Raw genomic sequence first — 21,760 nt, 5'->3', positions numbered from 1 at the left:
TACACAAATGTGATATTTATTTTTCATTATTTCCCCTTAGGGTCCAAAAACAATTACATGTACAATACGGTTAAATGATGGTAAACTTAATTTCAGGTAGATAGGGATGTCAAGGATGTGACATTTTACATTACGGTAATTTCTGACACGTGGTGTACAGGTATAGCATTGATTAACGATACAGGTAACACCTTGTATCCACCGAAAGTTTAAAAGGACAGGTGACACAGTCATTATATATACTTTACCTGCCAATACAGGTAGCAGCGACCGTGACAGCAGCAGCAGCTCTACAAACACATTGTCAGGTGTCGGAAAATACGTACAAACCGGCAAGTGAGTAGATCTACCTCATATATAGCTATGATTTCGTTCCACAAGATGATGGTGAGTTATTGTGAATTCTAAAGTTAATTTTAGTTTGTTTTGTGTTCTTCCTTCATTGCTTCTTTTGTTATTTTACTTATACACTGTACTAACAGAATTTACTTATATGAAGTAACTGCTGTGGTGGTGCCCAGCAGCTAGCATTTATACAAAAAAACTCAATTTATCTTCCATGTACAGATGTGTTTGTCATTCAGTCCCTGTGAGAGGGGATAATGTTTACTTTATATTCGGAAATAATATTTTTGAGTATATTTTGTTTACAATTCACAATTCTAATAAAGCACCTGAAGAATTAAAACTTAGTTATTATTATTATCATCATGTGATTCCAGTTTAAATGCATGAAAATTATGCAAGATATGCAAGAATAAAAATACTAATAACAATTGTATTACAACCTCAGGTGACTGTTATGGCCCATAGGCTTCTTGTTTGATACCCATATCTGTATAACTATCTATTGTTAATTTTAGGTGAGCCAATCAACACAATGGTCCTAGTTATAGCTTTTGTTATTCTGTCATTAACGTGCTATACAATAGCACTTAATCCAAGTAAGTATATTTATCAATTATGGACTTTTGTTAAGGTTGATATGTATATATAGACCTAAAAAGGATTTATTGACCGAGACAATGTTGAGGTCAATAAAATGTTTCTGGTCCTTTTAAAAACATCATGTGACGTTATGTGGTTATATAGACCTAAAAACGATACATTAACCGAGACAAAATGGAGGTCAATACAATTTTCACGTTTACCAGGTAATTCATATTGAAAAAAGATGTGATGTCATGAAATGATCAAGAGAAAAGTACTGCAATTGGCAGAGGGCATTGTTACATAATAATTGAAGTTACGTTATAAAGAGGAATATTAACCTGCTGTTTCTAAAAATAGTAAGTCTGAGTTAATATCAGATATTACTTACACCTCCATGTGTTTGGAATAAGCTATGTTATCTATGTTTATAATGACCCTATGATTTTTCTCTGGGAGGTCCATTCTCCCATATAAACTAAAACACCCACTGTGGCCTTCCATGTGGGTCAACAAAAATGTTATTAATACAAGTTGGAAAAACTTACTTCATAATTGTTATAAAATAAAGTTTATATATATGTAATAGGATTTAATAGTATAATAGTGGACGCAGGCATTGCTGCCTCTATATCCACATCAGTATTTATTGATAAACTATACTATATTGTATTGTAGTGATGATTAAAATCGTGTGTGATAAACTGCTGTATTTTATCACAGGAACCCAAGTATTTGTTACAGCCGCTTTGTTTTGAACTTAAAGCTGATATGTTCAGAGTAATATTAGATGTTTACTTCAAACCTCTGTAAAAATGCAACCCCAATAAAAGTTGATCTAAACCCCTAAAGTATCCTAGCACAACTGCAGTGACTGTACAAATTCTCAGGTCCCTGTGTAACATACTGTATTAACTGCACAAATTATCAGGTCCCTGTGGTACACACTGGATTCTAAAAGTAAAGCAACACATACATCACTAGATACTTAGTTTGGAAGCACATGCATGTAATAGCTCAGCAAAATTACCTCAATTAAACTTCACAGAAAATAACGTTAACCCTGATGCATATTTCACAGGATGTCTGGAACTAAGAGACGTGGGGAACTACATGTCCAACAATCCATCCTGGTACTTCGACTCTGAAGCAAAAGTGTGTAGATATATCCGGTTTGGAGGTCCTTCACAATCCGGAAACCACTTCACATCACTTGAGGAGTGCCAGAGAGAATGTGAAGCACCAAACAATGAGATGATCTGGCCTTGGTAACGATGAAAACTACAGTATTTGAAAATAAAGCTATGTTCATATCACTTTTCATTATGTTATTTGTGTGTTAAATAAACTGTAACAAGAGGCCAAGTTTGTCTGTATTGAACATATGTTATTGAATGCTGTTGGAAAAAGCATCCGAAATCGGTGAACTTTGATGCCAAAAATGCTCCAGACTTAATTTATTCAAAATCCACCAAGCTGTTCAGGACTAGTAGCCTTTTAAAGAAAACATCGACAGTTGGACGCTGTGCTATGGCATAAGCTCCCTAGTCCTTCAGATCAGTATCCTGGACACTCCAGGGGTAATGCTCACTTATGCTCTCAAGCGATATACAACACATGCCAAAAATATTCACAGTTTTCCATGACTTACTCTGAACTCTTATATTTCATGCATTTAGGCCTCTCACCACTGTAAACCATAAACAAGAGGCCCAGGGGGCCTGTATCGCTTACCTGGATACCTAAGCAATCATGGCAAAATATTCTCCAAATGAGATCAAGGGAATATGTCAGACCCCAAGGACAATCCTTGTAGCATATCTGTATTAGATTGTTCATGCCCAGCAATGTTATGTATGGTTATGGGGTTGGGATCTCAACTGTTTCCAAGCTTTGACTCAGAAACTAGGTCCCTAGGGTTGTGGCCAGACCCCAGGATCAATTCTAATATCGTGACTGCATTCGTCTCATTATGCCCAAAAATTGTATAATATTATATAGTTTTGGAGTTGGGATCTTAACCATTTCGAAGTTATGACCCAGGTTAAGTCTCCAAGGGTGGGGCAGTCCCCAAGGCTCCTGGAAGCATATGTGCAATCATCTCTTTATACTCAGCAATTGTATATACGGTTATAGGGTGGGCCTCTCAACTGTTTCCATGCTTTGACTAAGAAACTAGGTCCCTAGGGGTTCGGTAAGACCCCAGGGTCTATTTTGATATCATGACTGCATTCGTCTTTTTATGCCCAGCATTTGTATATATAGTTTTGGGGTGGGGATCTCAACAGTTGTAAAGTTATGGCCCAGGGACTTTGTCTCCAAGGGTGGGGCCAGACCCTAGGGCCATCCTGGAAGCAAATGTGCATTCTCTCTTTATTCTCAGCAATTGTATACCATGATTATATGGTGGGGATCACAATCATTTCCAAGTAATACACTTTTTTTGGCCCCATCCCTTAGCCTGGGGGGTCACCCCCACCATTTGTACAATTTTGAATCCCTGCCTCCCATGAATGCTTCCGACCAAATATGATCAATATCCATGGCATAGTTCTACATAGCCAAATTGCCCCCTTTTGGCCCCGCCCTCAGTCGCCTGGGGGTCAGCCCCACCATTTGTACAATTTTGAATCCCCACTACCTAGGGATGATTCCAGTCAAATATGGTTGATATCCATCTCTTATTTCCAGAGAAGAAGTCGCTTAAAGCAATAAAGCCAAATAACTCTTTTTGGCCCCCACCCCTCAGCCCCACCATTTGTACAATTTTGAATCCCTGCCTCCCAAGAATGCTTTTGATCAAATATGATTGATATCCAGTGCACAGTTCTACAGAAGAAGTCGTTTGTAGCAATATAGCCAAATTGCCACCTTTTGGCCCCACCCCTCAGCCCCCTGAGGGGTCAGCCCAACCATTTGTACAATTTTGAATTTCCACCACCTAGGGATGCTTCCAATCAAATATGGTTGATATCCATCTCTTAGTTCCAGAGAAGTTGCTTAAAGCAGTATAGCAAAATAGACTCCTTTTTGCCCCGCCCCTCAGCCCCCTGGGGGGTTATCCCCACCATTTGTACAAACACCTTGTGGATGAGGCAAGAAGACTAGTTTGATCCTTTGATGTACATCAAAATAATCCTGTGGCCATGTAGCGGTCAAACTGACCAGCTTTGAGGTTGCTCCTCTGTAATATTCAAAGAACAGTGCCACCCTAGCAATGGGTCAGTTTTTTTTATCTGAGACTAATCAAATAGTGAAATGTGTGCCTTCAATTTTGCAATGACATATTTGAGGGGTGCTGAGAGCGTAAGTGTCGAACCAAGTGAGCTAGAAACAAAACAACAAAACTGAAGCTATATCAAACATGTTGTTTATCTTTCACAGCCAATGCTATTGTACACATATGCAACAATTCAACAGCTTATTTTCTTCACAACATTTACCTATTTTATATCCATATAAATATTCAATTCTAGACAAAATGTAGAATTGCATGAGGACATACAGATAATGAATAATGCATAAACTCTGGGACCTATATATTCTTGGTCTGAGAAACTAAGCACTTAATTGAGCAGTTAAAAAAAGGTCTGACGAAAAATTTGATCATTACATTTTTAACAAAAAACAACAAATCTGCCGCCTGAACAACAATATCAACTACATATGCTACATGTACATCGATGCAGATAACACTAATCGCTCTGTTGCGCCACTGTGTAGCCAGTAGTTAAGGGGACAGACTTCCCTTCTATAAGTCTGCTGGATAACCGAACTACTCGGTAGTGAAGCGGACGTAAAACCTATCAATCAATCAACCTTCTAAAATGTCCCTTTTTTGTAAACGTCCTTGACTTTGTGCATAAGTAAGTCAGCCTTTACACAGCACAATTCACTGAATTAGCAGTTTCATTGTATACCTTCAGGTCCCCCAGTACATTCTGTTAATGGTTTATCACACGTTCATTAATCAGAGGTTTCTACGCAGTATCAAAACCTATTTAAACTTATCACCATAGGGACCAATACGTCTGTTCAAAATAGACAGGCTTGCTGATTATGCAGGTTCTAATTATATCTACCGCAAAACAAGGTTGTAACAAACCTGTTAGACACATTTATTAATCTGGTAAGCAGAAGTATGTTAGAGTTTCAAGTGTAGGATATGCATTGTCAAGGCATATATATGCAGCTTTATTATAAAGTGAGCCTGACTAATCTGACTCCTGTGTATTCTGACATCCTGTATAATCCAACATAATAATGTAATCTGATTCCTTATGAAAAAAACAACAACTGGGCCTGTATACTCAGATATCAATGTCTAATCTGACCAGTATGTCGTGTGTAACAGGGTGTCATAACAGGTTATTCTGACAAATGTGATGTGTCCCAAAGGGTGTCAGATTAGAGAAGTTTCACTGTATGTAATAATTTACTATATGTGTTCGTAAGTTGTTTTACTGTACAACTTATCAAGAAGAGTTAGTTTAGGGTCTAGTTTATACAGGGTTTGTTTTAAATAAATTACACTATTATAACTTCCATTTTCACTGAGAGGTGAAATCACTCATCTGAGTTATAGAGTTTCAATAACGATATTTAACAATGTGAAAGGAAAAACTTAAGTCTTTAACAAACGGAACATGGAAACCTAGCCCTGTATCAAGTAGAACAACCTACAGCATAAATAGCATACACAACAACAGAACCAATATCAACACATGCTAATTTTTGGCTCAAAAAATATTATTTTAAAATGTGGAAAATTAAATGATTTCCGATCAGTTACATTATGTTTCACTGATCCAAATGACAATTACAAAGACGCTGTGTCTGGCATATTTTCTCCAGTCGACATTTAACCCTTTCACCCCTATGTAATTTAGTAGACTCTACCATGCATTGATCTAGATGAGTCCATTATCGTCTACAGTGGCGAAAGGGTTAAACCCATTAACACTCCTTCATAAATAGAGAAAGGGGTTTAGCTTATTATGAGGCAATATCATTAGTTGGGATGGGCTTATAACAAGACAAAATACTTATATTTAGACTTATATCTAATTGATGGAAATGTCAAAGAATGGAGGTGGGCTTATTTCTGAGCATGGGCTTATTGTAGTAAAATACAGTAATGAGTTGTCCAAACTTTGAAAAAGACAGAATTCTTGATTGACAGTGATTACAGAGTCTTAATGTTGCAACAATGTCTAATATTGTCTAGATTCTAAATCCTCTTTTTCTTTATACGTATCACCGGTAACTCACTGCATTAAAAACGGCATCATTAGGCCAGGAATGTGGAGACATCACAGAGAAGGAAAACAGTCATAAATGTATACATACATATATAAACCCTGAAGCAAGGATTGTTGAAGAGTTTATTTTCATTTAGAGGATGACATATAGTAGTCAGGGTTGTCGGCGGGTCATTTCTTAGTTTGTACCAGATTTGATTGGATGTTTTCATATTGTGTTTCATTATTACTCGCTTTACGAAGTTTGTGGGGGATATACAGATGTAGTATGTCCGTGTGTGCATGTGTGCCTTACTACAACTGCTACCCCTTTTGATACTTTCCTGATTCATGCATCTGGGGTGCCTCTACTGGTTGCATGTTGCAGATGCTGAATTTGACCTTCATTTCACGCTTCAGTGACTTGGTGATCATTACCAACAATTAATTGTTTTTATGATGACTTGCATTGTACACTATAAACAGGGGGATATCGATGACAGCGTCTTCTTGTTTTATTAAGAGCTGGTCATATCAGATGTAACATATTAATATATAAAAAAAATACACTGTTGATATATATGTATCTAAATATATGGGGCAAGGAAGTAATTCTTACAGTGTATATATTTATATACATACACCTTGTTTGCTGTGTGTATATATATATATATATATCATTGAAAATCTGTACATGTATAATTATGGTTTGGTTTGTTTGTGTTTTAAGTCCAATTAACAGTTATGGAGGATAACCAGGAGAGAAGTACCGGCCTGTGGCAACTACCTCGTCACTGCCTAACATTTCTGAATTTTCCATGTCTACGAAGACTTTGGGGATCAAACCCTGGAGGTCTGTGTGGAACTATTTCTTCAACAAAAAATATTGTCCAAGAACAGGGTTATAAAAGGGGAGTCCATGTGGGGAAAAATTGTGAAAAAGTGTGAAAATACATGATATAAAAAAACAAGAGGCCCAGAGGGCCTGTATCGCTCACCTGAATATGTTTAAAATAATTGGTATGAAGTAAATATATAGCACTCCATGGTAGGTGCTGAAAGTACATATAAAATTTCAGATATACAAACTTCAAACAGAGCCCCACCCCTATGCCCCTAGGGGGGTCATACCCACCAATTATATAAAATTGAGAACCCTTGGCCCAAGTATACTCCAGACTAAATAAGGATACAATCCCTTAATCCCGATGGTAGAAGAAGGATTTTTAAAGATTTTACTTCTATTTCTCCTATTGGGCCCTGTCCTTCTGCCCCCGAGGAGGCCACACCCACTGCTTACACAAAATTGAGTTCCCTTGGCACAGGGATGCTCAAGACTAAACTAGGATAAAATCCCTTAATCCCTTTGGTAGAAGAAGGTTTTTAAAGGTTTTACCTCTATTTCTCCTATTGGGCCCTGTCCTTCTGCCCCCTAGGAGACCACACCCACTACTTATACAAAATTGAGTCCCCTTGGCCCAAGGCTGCTCCCCACCAAATATGGAACATTCCTACAGAAGGAGAAGGATTTTAAAGGTTTTACCTCTATTTCCCCTATTGGGCCCCGACCCTCAGGCCCCAAGGGGGCCACACCCACTGTTTATATAAAATTGGTTCCCCTTTACCCAAATATGCTCCACACCAAATATGGACCAAATCCTTTCATTCCTACAAAGGAAGAAGGATTTTAAAGAATAATTTGCTATGCTTCCCCTATTGTGCCCCGCCCCTCAGGCCCCCTGGGGGCCAGACCCACGGTTAAAACAAAGTTGGTTCTCCTTCACCCAAGGATGCTTTAGACCAAATATGGACCAAATCCATTAATTCCTACAGAACAAGAAGGATTTTAAATAATATGCTATATTTTCCCTATCGGGCCCCACCCCTCAGGTCCCAGGGGGGCCACACCTACTGTTTATACAAAATTGGTTCCCCTTTACCGAAAGATGCTCCACACCAAATATGGACCAAATCCTTTCATTCCTACAAAGGAAGAAGGATTTTCAGGAATAATTTGCTATGCTTCCCCTATTGGGCCCCGCCCCTCAGGCCCCAGGCTGGCCAGACCCACCGTTTATACAAACTTGTTTGCCCTTCACCAAAGGATGCTTTAGACCAAATATGGAACAAATCCTTTCATTCCTACAGAAGAAGAAGGATTTTAAATAATATGCTATATTTCCCCTATCAGGCCCCGGGCCCAGTTTATACAAAATTGAGTCCCCTTGGCCCAAGGATGCTCCACACCAAATATGGAACAAATCCTTTCATTCCTACGGTAGGAAAAGGATTTTAAAGGTTTTACCTCTATTTCCCCTATTGGGCCCCGCCCCAAGGGGGCCACACCCACCATTTATTCAAAATTGAGTCCCCTTGGCCTAAGGATGCTCCAGACCAAATTTAGTCAAGTAGCGTTTTAAAGGAAAAGTTGATGGACGGACGGACGGACGACGGACGGACGACGGACGCTGTGGTATGGCATAAGCTCACCATGGTCCTTTGGACCAGGGGAGCTAAAAATCAGGCTTGGGGGGGGGGGGTCCTGATACTCCTCTTGATCCGCTACTGATATGTAACTGAAATGGCTCATAACATTTCAGAATATTTAATATAGATTTACAGTTGCATATTGCAACTACCTGTTCAGAGTGGTGGACAAGGAGAAAATGACCAAAATGACCAATAGTGTTATTCAGCCTCCTGTATCACTGTTTTTATAAAACAAAATAAAAAGGCAAATGTTTGATACAACAAAAGCAAAGGCATTTTTTTTTTCAAAATTTTGTCTAAGTAGCAACTATATCACATTGTAGTGGAATATTATGATGTTCTTAATACAACTTAAAACACAAACAAAATAACTAAGTCAGAAAATTAAAAACTATATAATCTTTTCAGGCATAAAAACATACTGGGTAATCTTTCTTCAAAATCTCGTACAATTAAAAAAAAATGTAAAAAATTATGAGATCATGGATCATATTAAACAAATGATTCTTTACAAGGGAACACATTAAAATGACAAACCTGCTGCCAAGAACTCGTCCTCAAATTTCCAGGTGTTATGTATACTTACGCTCTTTACACCCCTGGAACATGACAAAATCAAAGATTCTGTATGCACCACCTTGTGGATATATAAATGGTTTGATTATTTGGTGAACAACAGAGAAATCTCGCAGTAGTGTAACAGTAAAATTGACTGACTTTATAGTCGGGCGTCACTCACTTTCTTTCCAAAGCTAAGTGATTGGTCAGCTTTTGATATCTGAAACCAATCAAATAGCTAACCATGTGCCTTTGATTTCATCATGACATTCCAGGGGTGCAGAAAACATGAGAAAGCAAAACTCCTGGAAATTTGAGGATGACAACAACTTAAAACATTCACTCAAGTCTCTTAAAGGAGAACTATTTTCTCAAAACAACCAATTGATCATACACCCATAATTAGTGAGTACTAACACGTTTCTGATTATATTGCCGTCGTAATTAACTTGACTACATATTTGAATTATGTGTAAATAATCATCACACCAATTAAGAAAAGGTATTTCCTCTTTCTATAAATACTCAGTCAGGTGAGGAGAAGGGGTAGTGGTGGGGGTGGGGGCTAATGGAAGAAGGCAGGGGACAACTTTGAAATGTCCACCCCCTAATCCGGTAATGATGAAACTCTTTAATGTAAGGCAAGACATTTCCTCTTGTCTAAAAACTTGAGGAAAATATGAGATATATTTTTAGATTTTGTAATCAAACAAACTTCTTAAAGTTTATTTAGTCTCTCAGTATCTGGCACTTCAGGTAAAACTCAGTCTAAAGGAGTTAATTGTGGCCAATAATTGTTCTGTTCTAACAATTCCTGACTGATATATGCTCAATGGGAGAAAACTCTGGTGCAAATCCAAACATTCATAATAAAAATTCATGACCCTGAATTATTATAAATAAAATGTGGCCACAAAATAACTCCAATGTTACATAATAACTCATTCTAGTCATGCATGTCACCATGTGTATTTTTTTTTCACTGCAAAGATGACAAGGGTATTTATTCTTCTGACTTTGATCAATCCAGTTCAGAATCTGTACTCTCCGATTCCAGGACGGTGTCCTATAAAATTCAGGAAGGAAATGTAAGTTAACAGCAATGACTTAGGTCAAAAGTAGTACAAGTATCGAAAGTCTTTTGATCCTCACAGAAAGGTGCGTTCAAGTTGCTATTATAACATCATTTACCCCATAAGGAAAATATCATTTTGAACTTCCTCTCATATTTCCCCCTTTTTAAAGAATTGATTTCTGTGAAAGGTCAAACACCATGTTATTCCAATTAGTCTAATTTATATTTTATATTAATATCCCCTTGTGTTTTCATCAATATTTTCCTCTCTCTTTGTTCTTTCATAAATCTGAGCAACGAAACGATCTCATTCTGGCCTTAGAAATAAACCATACTAAATGGCTAAATGGCTTCAAATCAAAACTACCTTGAAAATAGACCAGCCTAATTAAAAACTTGATATTCAAACTTTATTTGCAGGGGGTATTATACCTAATCACAAATCCCTTCCTGCATCATCTCCATAAAATGTACGTTCACTGTGCAAAGTTACAAAAATTCCAACAAACAGCTAAGGAGGAATTGTGCTTACAAGGTTTCAGGAGCAGAAATTAAAAGTTTCAAAGGCCATAACTCCATTAAAAAAAGTTGAATTGTAAATTCCTTTCTACATGCACATCTACACATGATGCTCTTTCACACATGGTTTAGGAGGATTTGCGCATAAGAGGTTCCTGGACAGAGGGACGGATGCAGAGTGATTCCTTTATATACCCCCCCCCCCCCCCCCCCCCCCACACCTTAAATCTTTGTTTGCAAGGGGTATAATGATTAAGGGATCCCTTTCTAACTTAAAAAAAAAAAGAAAAAAATAGCTGTGGCTTATCATCAAGGTTCTAAAGTTCACATTATCATCAAAATAAAATAATAATAACAATCCTAAAATTGTAATTACATGTACATGTATGTCACTACACTCACCCATCCACCCTGGTCAACAATCCAGCCAGCAAACTTATCCTCCAGGTAACGTAGACTCATCTCCTTGACCTTGAGGGCCACAGCCCCTCCGACCCCCGCAGCCTTGACTGTTTTTTTCGTGATGTAGAAAAGCGTGGCGAGCTGGTCCCAGCCTACCTCATCCCCGATGGCACGTTTAAGTGTATCTGTAAATGTGTTGTAGGTCGCCTGTCTGACTATGTCCACCGCTGCCTCCGTAACTTCAGCTGACACCGGGTGCTACAATCATTTAAAGTGTTTTATTTGACTTTTGGAAAGACAATTTTATTTGGACTTTGAGGGTTAGAACCAGGTTGCTGATATAAACAAATATGATTATTATTAACCCATATAACATAAGATGCTATATATTATGTATATGTTTAAACTTCTACACTCTGGAGGAGGGATTGCAATGTTTCTTGTAAGAAAATTTGGTGTTATAGAAAATCTCCATGATATCTAATTTACCAATATTAAATATAACTGATGGAATAAAATTTAATTTTAACTTTATTTTGTGGATTAATTTATCTGTAATTAAATCACCTACATCCTACATAAATAGCCATGGTATGTTTACATGTATATGTACCTCAACACTAAAATTGTCTCCAAAGTTTCGCAAGCTGTCTCTAAGTTCTCTTTCCAGTGAATTAAGACCATCACCTGAAAAAAGCAATCTCCATTTGTAAATTGCTATTTCTAGAGTCAGAATATTTAAAAAGCTTGGAGATCATGTTTTATTGCAAAACTTGAGTGAGAAAATTACTACAAAAATCCCTTTTTTTCTGATCTCCATTTTACAGAAGTTGAACTTTAATTACTGGGGTATGATAGAAATAGTCTTGATTGCTCAATGCTGAGACTTTGGTAGACTATCCTGGGGTACAGGTGGGTAATAATAATTTTCTACACGGTTATCAGGAATTTCATTATGATCAAGCGTACCGTCTCTGACATCATACGATGCTTCAAGAGAGGCTTGAGCTGAACTTGAGGTTCGTCGAGGCGAGGCTGCATGGGCTTCACCAGAAGCCCCTGCCATGTAGCTATCCCCCATCTCTGCCAGCCGTTCAGCTATAATCCCATACAATTTCTCCTTATCCTCCTGGGTAGGATCCTCCCCTCCCTCCGGAGACCCCACAGCTCCTGCAGATGACTGTGGCCTTTCATCTGCAAATCAAAATACCAAATTAACTCAGTGGCATGAATTAACCTTTTTCAATTTTTCATCCAGAAACAAAAAGTTTTGAAAAATTAAAACTGTGACTACTGTCTAAATTAAGCTACCTTGGTTACTCTAGTCACCATGGTTACTGTAGACACAGTGATTACTAGCAGAAACAAAAAGTTTTGAAAAATTAAAACTGTGACTACTGTCTAAATTAAGCTTCCTTGGTTACTCTAGTCACCATGGTTACTGTAGACACAGTGATTACTAGCTATCTTTCTCAATCAAATCACCATGGTTATTGTATTTGCCTTATTTACTGTGATTACTTCAGTAACCTTTGTTACCATAGTAACCTTGGTTACCACACACATTCACCTTGTTTACCCTGCTGACCTGGATTGCAATAGTTATCTTTTTCACTCAAATCACGATGGTTACTGTCCTAACCTATATTTCTTTAGTTACCTTGGTTATCATAGTTACCTTGGTTACTCTAATCACCTTAATTACCATAGTTACCTTAGTTTCTCTATAAACTTTTGTTTTGATAGTTATCATGATTACTTGAGTCAGCATTGGTTACCATATTTATCCTTGTTGTTTTAGTCACCTTGGTTACCGTAGCTATCTTGGTCACTCTCATAACCTTGGTTACTAAAATTATCTTGGTTATTCTAGATACTTTGGTTTCCATAGTTGTCTTTATTACTCTAAGTCATTTTGGATTCCCAGTTACTTTGACTACTTTAATTATCTTGGTTACCATAGTTACCTTGGTTACCATAGATTTCTCGTTAAGTCTTTTTGGTTGCTATATTTATCTTGGTTTACCTTAATCACCTTGGTAACTATGGAATCCTCGTGTAGTATTCTTGGTTACCATAGTTATCTTGGTTACTTAAGTCACCTTGGTTACCACAGTTATCTTGGATTCTCTAGTTACCTTGGTTACCTTATTTACCTTCATCATCTGGATGTGTATTTCCATCCACATCAAGGTCATCCACTAATGTATCAGTATGATGTTGGTAGATGTTCCGCTCAATGTCTATTTCCCCAGTAAGCAGTCTTCTTCGGAATTCTGTCTCATCAATATCATAGTCATAAGCAAACGACTGGTTGGTAGGAAGACCCCCATCTTCTACGTCCATCGGTTCGGACCCTTGACCAATGTCCAGATTGCTGATTGCATTAAGTCCCACATCATCTATTGAGGTTACATGTGTTGTATGTTTTGTCCGTCGCCCATCCACTTCGAAAGAGGTTGACTCAAAATGACTGTTGTCCCAATCTCTCAGAGGTCCATCAGGAACAGAGATATTCCTTGAATATGCTTTCTTCTTCTTTTTCTTCTTTAACATGCTGAAGTCTGCAGACTTTGATCCTATTGAAATACAATATCAGGCATAGTCTAATGCATCTTATACATTGAGACAAAATCTTAACACTAAATTACAGTTTTCATATAAAAAACAAGAGCAAAGTAATTTACGCCTAACACATGCCATGTGGTATTGTACCTATTCAGAATCATTGTAAAACAAAGGGTTGTACTTTGAACACCTCTGCATCTGTATTTCTATACAAAATGCATAAACGATTGAAATGGAATGAGAAAATATTTCTTGACTGTTATGAAATTGGAAAACATTTGTACTTTTGTCACTTGTGAAAGGAATGAGACAAGGGGCTCCTATTTTTACCTTACCCTTGAAAAAACAATACAGGAATTGTCTCCCTTTGCCTACATTTTGAATAAATATTATATCAAACAAAATTCTGTATATTTCTGTATACATGAAGGCTAAGAAACAGTTTGCAAGGCCCCACCTTCACAAGATATGTAAGTTTACCAGTTTTGGTGAATGTTGGGGAAATATTAAGGAGGTTATACTTCAGACTATTACGTGAAAAAGTTAATAAATTAATGGTGAAAATATAGATTCACTGACAAGGAAGGAATTTAAACTTGCATCCTCAAAAATGAATGTATGCTAGTGTACATATCATTGTATGCACTAAAATATGAATTACTATATCAATTTAAGACTGATTTTTAAGAGAAATATTTACTTAAAACAATATTGGAAATTCGGACTTCAGTATAAAATAGTTGCCTCATGATTTTTTAATCTAGACAAGCAAGATTATTCTATAAACCTGCACATAAATCATACCTGGAACTTTCTTCCTCGACTTCTTGCCTCGTCGTGAAGTCAGTTTGCGGAGACTGCTGAAGATTCCACCCTCGGATATCTTTGCTGAACTGGACAGATCAGCGCTCTCTTTCATCTTGCAGTGTTTGTCAATGTGTTTGTGCTTGTTGTGTTCCTGGTCTGTGATGTCTGTCGACTCCCACATCTCCTGCGACCTAACCAGCCCTGTCCGATCCCCATCCGTGTAATGATGCTGTTCTACATGTCCATGTTTGTGGGTGTGCTTTTCTTCCAAAACCTTAGCCCCGCTCCTTTTGTTTTGACCATGGTTCCCCTTCTTTGTTACAAAGTCACCCTCCCTGTCTTCTGTCTTTCTGTCTTTACTTCTGTTCAACACACTATTTAGCCTTTCTTTCGCTCTTTTGAACACAGATTTTTTCTTTCTATCTTGTGAAATTGCATCACTCTCAGTGTCCGAGGAGGATATAGACCCTGATTTGTACCGCTGGCGCCCCCTAGTGATGACGGTCGATGATGAATTTCCATTTACAGGCCTTGAAGCTCTGTCTCTGCCTTTTTTCTTTAAATCCACAATGTCCTTATTTTTGTCCAAATTCTCTAGCTTAGAGGGACTCAACGAGTATGATGTTGTCATTATGTTATTATCAATTCTGTGAGCTGGAGACAGATCGGGTGGCAAACTTTTTGCCCGAGGCACTGTGACATGATCATCAGCAAAAGGTATATCATTATTCTCATCTAACAATGAGTGGATGGAAGTTTTAGCAGAGTTAATGGAAGTACGAGAAATTTCGGATGTTTCACGGGAATGAATCACAGACGATGTTTTACCGGAGGTCAATGAAGCATGGGAGAGTTCTGAGTGTCCACGAGAGTGGATTACCGATGTGTGACCTGCATGACCAGAGGTGCCGAATTGGTGATGCCTGTCGCTGGAGCTGTCAGGGGACAGTGGTGCCCCCTGGTGGGAGTGATAGGAGTTATGGAGGTAGTACTCCTCCTCTGTAACATCCACATCCTTCACCTGCTGATATGCTGTCCCTGTCAAGGTTGAAAAAAACAAATGCATTGTGGGATATATATTGTATTTATGCTTTATTTATTAAACCTAATTAGGTAACAGTGGTCTGGAGAAATCATTTCTTTAACTAATGACAACTTTATAATCAGATGGAAAAGGAATCTTTTATAATAGACCAACTGTCTTTGAAAAGAGATCAAACTAAAATAAAGAAGATAAATTTCTAAAACCTTGTCAAATACAGAGAGATCAACATAAAAATTTCTATGAAGGACTTTTATGAGATTTCCCTGAAAGTGCCAACAATCAATTCAAATATTATTGGTGACTTGTCTTTATTTTCCTAGCTATACAAAACCCTACTTTCAAGATTCAGATTATTTCATTATGCAAATTGGTCGGGGTCAATAACTTCAAAATGTCTGGCATTATGATATCAAAATATTTACAGGTACATAACAACCTCTTAATGATATATATAGGTTAAATTGATGTATACTCTATAATATACAATATACAGCAATTCAACTTTTTCTCAAACAAAATCAAACAAAAAATATTTTGAAGAGTTAAGTTTGATAAAAATCCTTAATGCATACATGTACATTATTGATCTGAGAAGTGTTATAGACATACAAAAATAATCTCAGATTTTTTTTTAAATATTTCATCATTCAAAGAAAGTCATGCATACAGTAGAGTATGAACTGCATTAATTGAGGATAGAATTTTTTGCATATTTTTTCTTCAATAAATATGTGCATATATAGACAACACTGAAAATTAACATTATTGATTTTATAATTTAAATTTCTAATTGAAATGTGCACTGCATGTATACCCAGAGGTATTTCTATCTTTCATAAATACCTGTTGAATAATGACCTTTTTGGGATACAACAGACTTGATAGTGGATTTGTAAAAAATACCCACACATATGAGAATATACAATGCCCTCTTTTCTACTATTATAAGGCACCTTATTTTTCTTTGTTTTCTTTGTGCTCTTTTTCTTCTTAGGAAAGCTATATACATACCTATCAGTGGTTTGCCATGTTTGCCCTTGTTTTCTTTCAGTTCCTTCAAAAGAAACTGTTCTAGAATCATTGCAGCCTCATTGCGGACCTCCTGTTTAGTGGGTGGCTGAGGAGGGCAGGGAGAATGGCGTTTGAGGCGGTGTTTCTTCTGGAGGTGGACCTTGAGTAGATCTGATGCCTCCTGGAAGGACGGAGTCCTTGTTATGTTCTTCTCCATATTATATCAGGTCTAAAACCAAATGATGGCATATCGTTATGAATTGAAATAACAGGCAACAAGACTCCCATCTCCTAACACCACTTTAATAATCACATCTATTTATAGTGTCGGATCTATAATAATATATATAGGGGTTTTCAGGGCTTAAGGCCCTTCCGACCTGAACATTTCTTTAAAACCCTTGTATTTCCCTAGTTCTGGAATGGAATAATGTAATTAATTTACACTGTCACATGAAAAGTCCATCTGGGATATGAAGTTTACCAACAGGTGTAGAATTATGGTCAGAACCAAGACTTCACTTGTGCGTCCAGATTGTGTGAGGATTCAACTTCTGAACAAACAAATTTTCGAACAGTTCATTTTTCAAAGAGTAGGAATGTGATGCTTACGTTAGTATTGAAGTTAAAGAGAGGACCTTAAAAAAATAAAGCCTGTTATCTATGTGGCCTCTATCAGGTTGGGCACAATATTAATGGCATATGGGTAATAATCCTGCATTTGGGGAACAGTTACCCATTTGAGTAACAATTTTATTACTGAAATGGGGAATAAAGTGAAATTAAAACACACAAAATTCTTAAATACTTCGAGCAAAAAAGGGCGTATTTTTTTCAACTAAATCCAATAAATAACTCAATGAAGTATATTTGTGCACAAAAATTTATCAATTCTGATGTCTAACTTTTTGTAAAAAGGTAAAACCATATCACTGACTTTTTTCTCCATTGACTTCAGTGTGTAGACAATTGGATCATTCAGTGCAAATGTGACTGCAGGTAGTAAGCATGATTTTTTTTCCGGTGTGCTATTTATAGCTACTCGACAACACAATATAAGGCCAAAAAAAAATAAAGTCTGTTTAAGGTTACATAAAAACACACAAAGATCTTTTACACATTATAAACAAACAATAGTAGGGTCATAATCACATGACCAAAAATATACAAAAATAAAAATCTGACCTACCAACACTAGTTTTTTTGCCAATGTAACCCTAAACAGACTATAATTTTTTTTGGCCTTATAGTGTGTTGTCGAGTAGCACACCGGAAAAAAAATCATGCTTATTACCTGCAGTCACATTTGCACTGAATTGAGTTATTTATTGGATTTAGTTGAAAAAAATACGCCCTTTTTTGCTCGAAGTATTTAAGAACTTTGTGTGTTTTAATTTCAGTTTATTCCCCATTTCCATAATAAAATTGTTACTCAAATGAGTATCTGTTACCCAAATGCAGGATTATTACCCATATGCGCCGTTGTGCCCAGCCTGTCTATATACATATAAATAGAGATTATTTTAGGGTCTTCATTCTCTTACTTTATACAGACAAAGCGAACAATAATCCGTAATTCATGCTTAATCTCATTATTTATTACATCAAGTTGAAAGAATGGCAATCTTGGTTTGCTTCTATGATAACTCGGTGATGTTCTACCTATATACTTTCCACAGGGGCCTGCTGCATTTTGACTTTGGGAAAATAACCCTATGAAATCTCTGAATTATTCGCCATTTAAGTAATACAACTGTTAATTACTGTAAACAAATGCATGATATGTGGAGTCCAACCTGTTACAAACTAAATATCAGATTCCTTTGGTTTTCTTGATAAGTAGTAAAGTACTGAATTAAAGCATCATCAACCATTTGATTAATGATTATACTTCAATGCATAACATAGGAATACTCAACAAACTTACTTTCTATAGGTGTCAGGTCATTTTGGTAACAAGTCGTTTCGGTAACAAGACGAAAGTCGTTACGGGACTTTTTCCGGGTCGTTTCGGGATTTAAAAAAAAAAATGTTAAACAATCGATTGGATAAGAGTTATTACAACTTATCAGTGCCTTCTCCCGTCATACATTTATAAATTTACCATTACATGAGTTTAAAAGAACATGAATAAATATATATATAATATTCTCACTGACATAAATATACAACATAAAAACATATCGTTCAAAATATATACCTGGATTTGATAAATTGATTCACATGTCTAAAATTTAGTCTACATGTTTCACGTTTTTACTTTCGTGAAATTTAATTTCAATATTACATTGTTAGAATCAATTCGTCTCTTAATGTCAATAATGGAGAATATAGTGAATTGAAAACATATTACAATATCAAAGAAGGAAGCAACCTTTCAATACCGAAAGAAATTGAATGTTGAATTTCATAAGTTCCTCTAGATCTGTATTTAATAATGAGATTAGTTTCACCAGGTAACACTTAACACACTGACAATCGGGTAAATGTTGGTAGGTATCCCCTCAAGCTCTAGCAATCTGGTAACCTGTTAATAAGCCCAAGCACGGGTAGGTCGTGACGCAGGTCATCGTCTAAAACCAAACTTGTGTATATACAGGACTTTTTATGAAAAGGAGGGAAATGTAATTTATAAATGAAAATTATATATGTCCCGAAACGACTTGACTAAGGTATTTCATACAGGCTCATGTCAGTGTATATCGTATGAGATTGGCTCATAACTTTTCCTCAAAATGTCCCGAAAAATCTTGTGTCATTGTCCCGAAACGACTTGTTACCGAAATGACTAGCATTCCTTTCTATATGGGGCACAACCCATTTCAACTTACCACAATGACAGGATTGATAAAATCTTATACGTAATTGTTGCAAGGAGTAGACAAATTTATAATGTTATTTAAATTTGTCCAATAAGTCTGAAAACAATTTGTTGAGAGCTTCATCGTGTAGTTAATACCATCTCCTACATATAACATAGTTCCTTGTCATTATTCTGTGTCCATAATTTCCATGTATCGCCACAAATACTGCGACATAATGATAGATACCTTACACTTCTTAATTTCTAAACAGGAACTCAAAATAATATTCAGGGGAGGTAACTCTATTTTATTGTGTACAAAATGACAAAGGGCGCGTTCGATTGCAGACATAAAATTGAAAGGCACTGATAGGCCTATGTATATATATTTTTTAAACAAAACAAGGCTTTATTAGTTTTCATTGGTTGAGGTCGGTGAGGTATGTTTCTATAAGAAATGACGTACTTAACACCTAAAAATTGGAATAGTTCAAAATAGTATTGCCACTGTTTTACCGAAAGTCGATCTAAACCCCTAAAACATGTAAAACTACCATGAACACCTAAGTTAAGGTCCAAATATAGCTGTAAAAAATGTTCAGGTCCCTGTGAGTATTGCCTATAATGCTGCCATATATTATATTGCGAGTCTGTCGCAAATCTCAAATATTACTTTCACGTGTCCCCACTATTTAAGTTTTACTACAAATTTGACTGCAGTTTAGTATAAAGTTATATCCCACAGTGGTTTCCAGAGGGTTTTTTTGGGCTTCAGGACCCCCCACCCCACCCTGAGAATTTTCTATAAAAATCATGTATTCTCACCATTTTCCTCAATTTTTCCCCACATGGAACCCCCCCCCCCCCCACCCTGAGAATTTTCTTTAAAAATCATGTATTCTCCCCATTTTCCTCAATTTTTCCCCCCATGGAACCCCCCCCCCCAGGAAAGTTGGAACCCCCCCAGATAGGTCTCTGGATCCGCCACTATGACCCAGTAAAATTAAATACTGTTATACATGCTGGGGCAAATAAAGAGATTATTCAAGAATAGTAACCGCATGATTCTTGTAGAGTCTTACCATTCACATGCATCGAATTTGGATTTTGAAGCCTCTCAAAATGTTAACGTGGAAATTTCCCCATGCATCATGATGTTTTGTCAATTTAATGTTCACGACAATACAAGAGACATTATAACTATTTAACATTCAGTTCGGGCAGGTGACCCCATACCATTTCACGCCTAATAGGAAAATCGAACCCCGGTCGTCTTGCTGAAAGGCAAATGCGCTACTCACTGCGCCACCCGACCACCAACCTTCTATCTGGAAGTCTTCTAGAAATATTGCTTCATTAAATATTTCTGCTATACTTTCATTGCCACGAAATAACAATTAAGCCCTGAAAATGCTAAAACCGTTGAGACTGAAGACAGGAAGGACAGAACAATTTTTAATTGTCAGAACAAACTAAATACCAGCCTTCCGTTTCGAGTCCTGGAACATCAAGCAAACACCTACACTGGTCGATCGGGATCTTGTTATGGGACGATCATGTTTTCATAACCGACACAAATTAAACTGAAATGACTGCATTAGAGTTCATACAATTGCAGTATTATATACAGATATGCAGACAATATCGTGATGTCGGACAATTTAAAATAAACTATAAACAAATATATATACATATAAAGAGGAGAAAGCGCTAGGGAATCCGACGAAACTCTTGTCCGTATGTAGCATCCTGTCAATCATCCAGTGCCATGGACACTTTAATCGATGCGAGAAAGTTAGGTGGAGTCAATTTTCCGACATAGGAACTTTCCATCCTTGTTGTATCCCCTATCATTGGGGTTTGCATTCTTTTACAGAGGATTGATCTACACGCCCAAACGTCTACTTTTACTCTTAACACATTATATATCAGGTCCAAATAAGCTGCACTGTAACAAATTCCAAGGTCGAGATGAGTTCGTAGACTCCGGAATTTCTACTTGCCTCCCATATAGTATATGTCACAGAAGAGGTCATTGAACATGATCCTTGTCTCCAGTACAGCAATAGCTCATACTATCATACCTCAGATATATATATGTAACGTAACGTGTTCGATTGGATTATATTGATCACATGACGGGGATATAAAACATCATGTTGACCTCACGCGCTCGAGTTTTCTCGGTCACCTTTCCCTTATTTGGAATCTTTCTGGAATGGAAAAGAGCATCTCAATTTGAGTTCCGAGTGATTGAAACTGACGACAACAATGATGCATAATCCTGATAATTTTCAATGTTGTGCTGATTG

At 36.9% G+C, this 21,760-nt stretch overlaps 1 protein-coding gene and 1 long non-coding RNA gene across 5 annotated transcripts; one reads left to right on the top strand and one right to left on the bottom strand.

The window, feature by feature from the left end:
- Positions 1–232: 232 nt before the first annotated feature.
- Positions 233–2,251, top strand: LOC110457621. Its single transcript, XR_002463706.1, has 3 exons — positions 233–336; positions 864–944; positions 2,012–2,251. It is a non-coding gene; the product is annotated as an uncharacterized LOC110457621 (long non-coding RNA).
- Positions 2,252–8,691: 6,440 nt separating this feature from the next.
- LOC110457616 lies at positions 8,692–19,725 on the bottom strand. 4 transcript variants are annotated; one of them, XM_021508971.1, is made up of 9 exons: positions 19,477–19,725; positions 18,573–18,639; positions 16,646–16,874; positions 14,587–15,627; positions 13,371–13,793; positions 12,184–12,408; positions 11,828–11,901; positions 11,215–11,472; positions 8,692–10,284 (listed from the first exon to the last, which is right to left on the bottom strand). In XM_021508971.1, the coding sequence occupies exons 3-9, from the start codon at positions 16,860–16,862 to the stop codon at positions 10,240–10,242; spliced, it is 2,283 nt and encodes a 760-aa protein (XP_021364646.1). In that variant the 5' UTR covers positions 16,863–16,874; positions 18,573–18,639; positions 19,477–19,725; the 3' UTR covers positions 8,692–10,239. The 4 variants fall into 4 exon arrangements, with proteins under 4 accessions (XP_021364646.1, XP_021364645.1, XP_021364644.1 ...); XM_021508970.1 differs by lacking the exon at positions 18,573–18,639; XM_021508969.1 differs by lacking the exon at positions 19,477–19,725 and having other exon boundaries at positions 18,573–18,679.
- Between the last annotated feature and the right edge of the window lie 2,035 nt (positions 19,726–21,760).

This window comes from Mizuhopecten yessoensis, unplaced genomic scaffold, assembly GCF_002113885.1.
Source record: "Mizuhopecten yessoensis strain PY_sf001 unplaced genomic scaffold, ASM211388v2 scaffold9253, whole genome shotgun sequence".
NCBI classification, from domain to species: domain Eukaryota; kingdom Metazoa; phylum Mollusca; class Bivalvia; order Pectinida; family Pectinidae; genus Mizuhopecten; species Mizuhopecten yessoensis.
Note: the sequence above shows the minus strand (reverse complement) of the source record. Positions and strands in the feature narration are given on the sequence as shown.

Bases quoted from the DNA above. Each gene is read 5' to 3' on its own strand.
- LOC110457616 (XM_021508971.1), bottom strand. From the start codon at position 16,862: ATGGAGAAGAACATAACAAGGACTCCGTCCTTCCAGGAGGCATCAGAT. The intron at 12,409-13,370 runs GTAAATAAGGTA...TTTGATTTGCAG, and splicing joins TACACATCCAGATGATGAAG to ATGAAAGGCCACAGTCATCT. The intron at 11,902-12,183 runs GTACGCTTGATC...TGCTTTTTTCAG, and splicing joins ATCGTATGATGTCAGAGACG to GTGATGGTCTTAATTCACTG.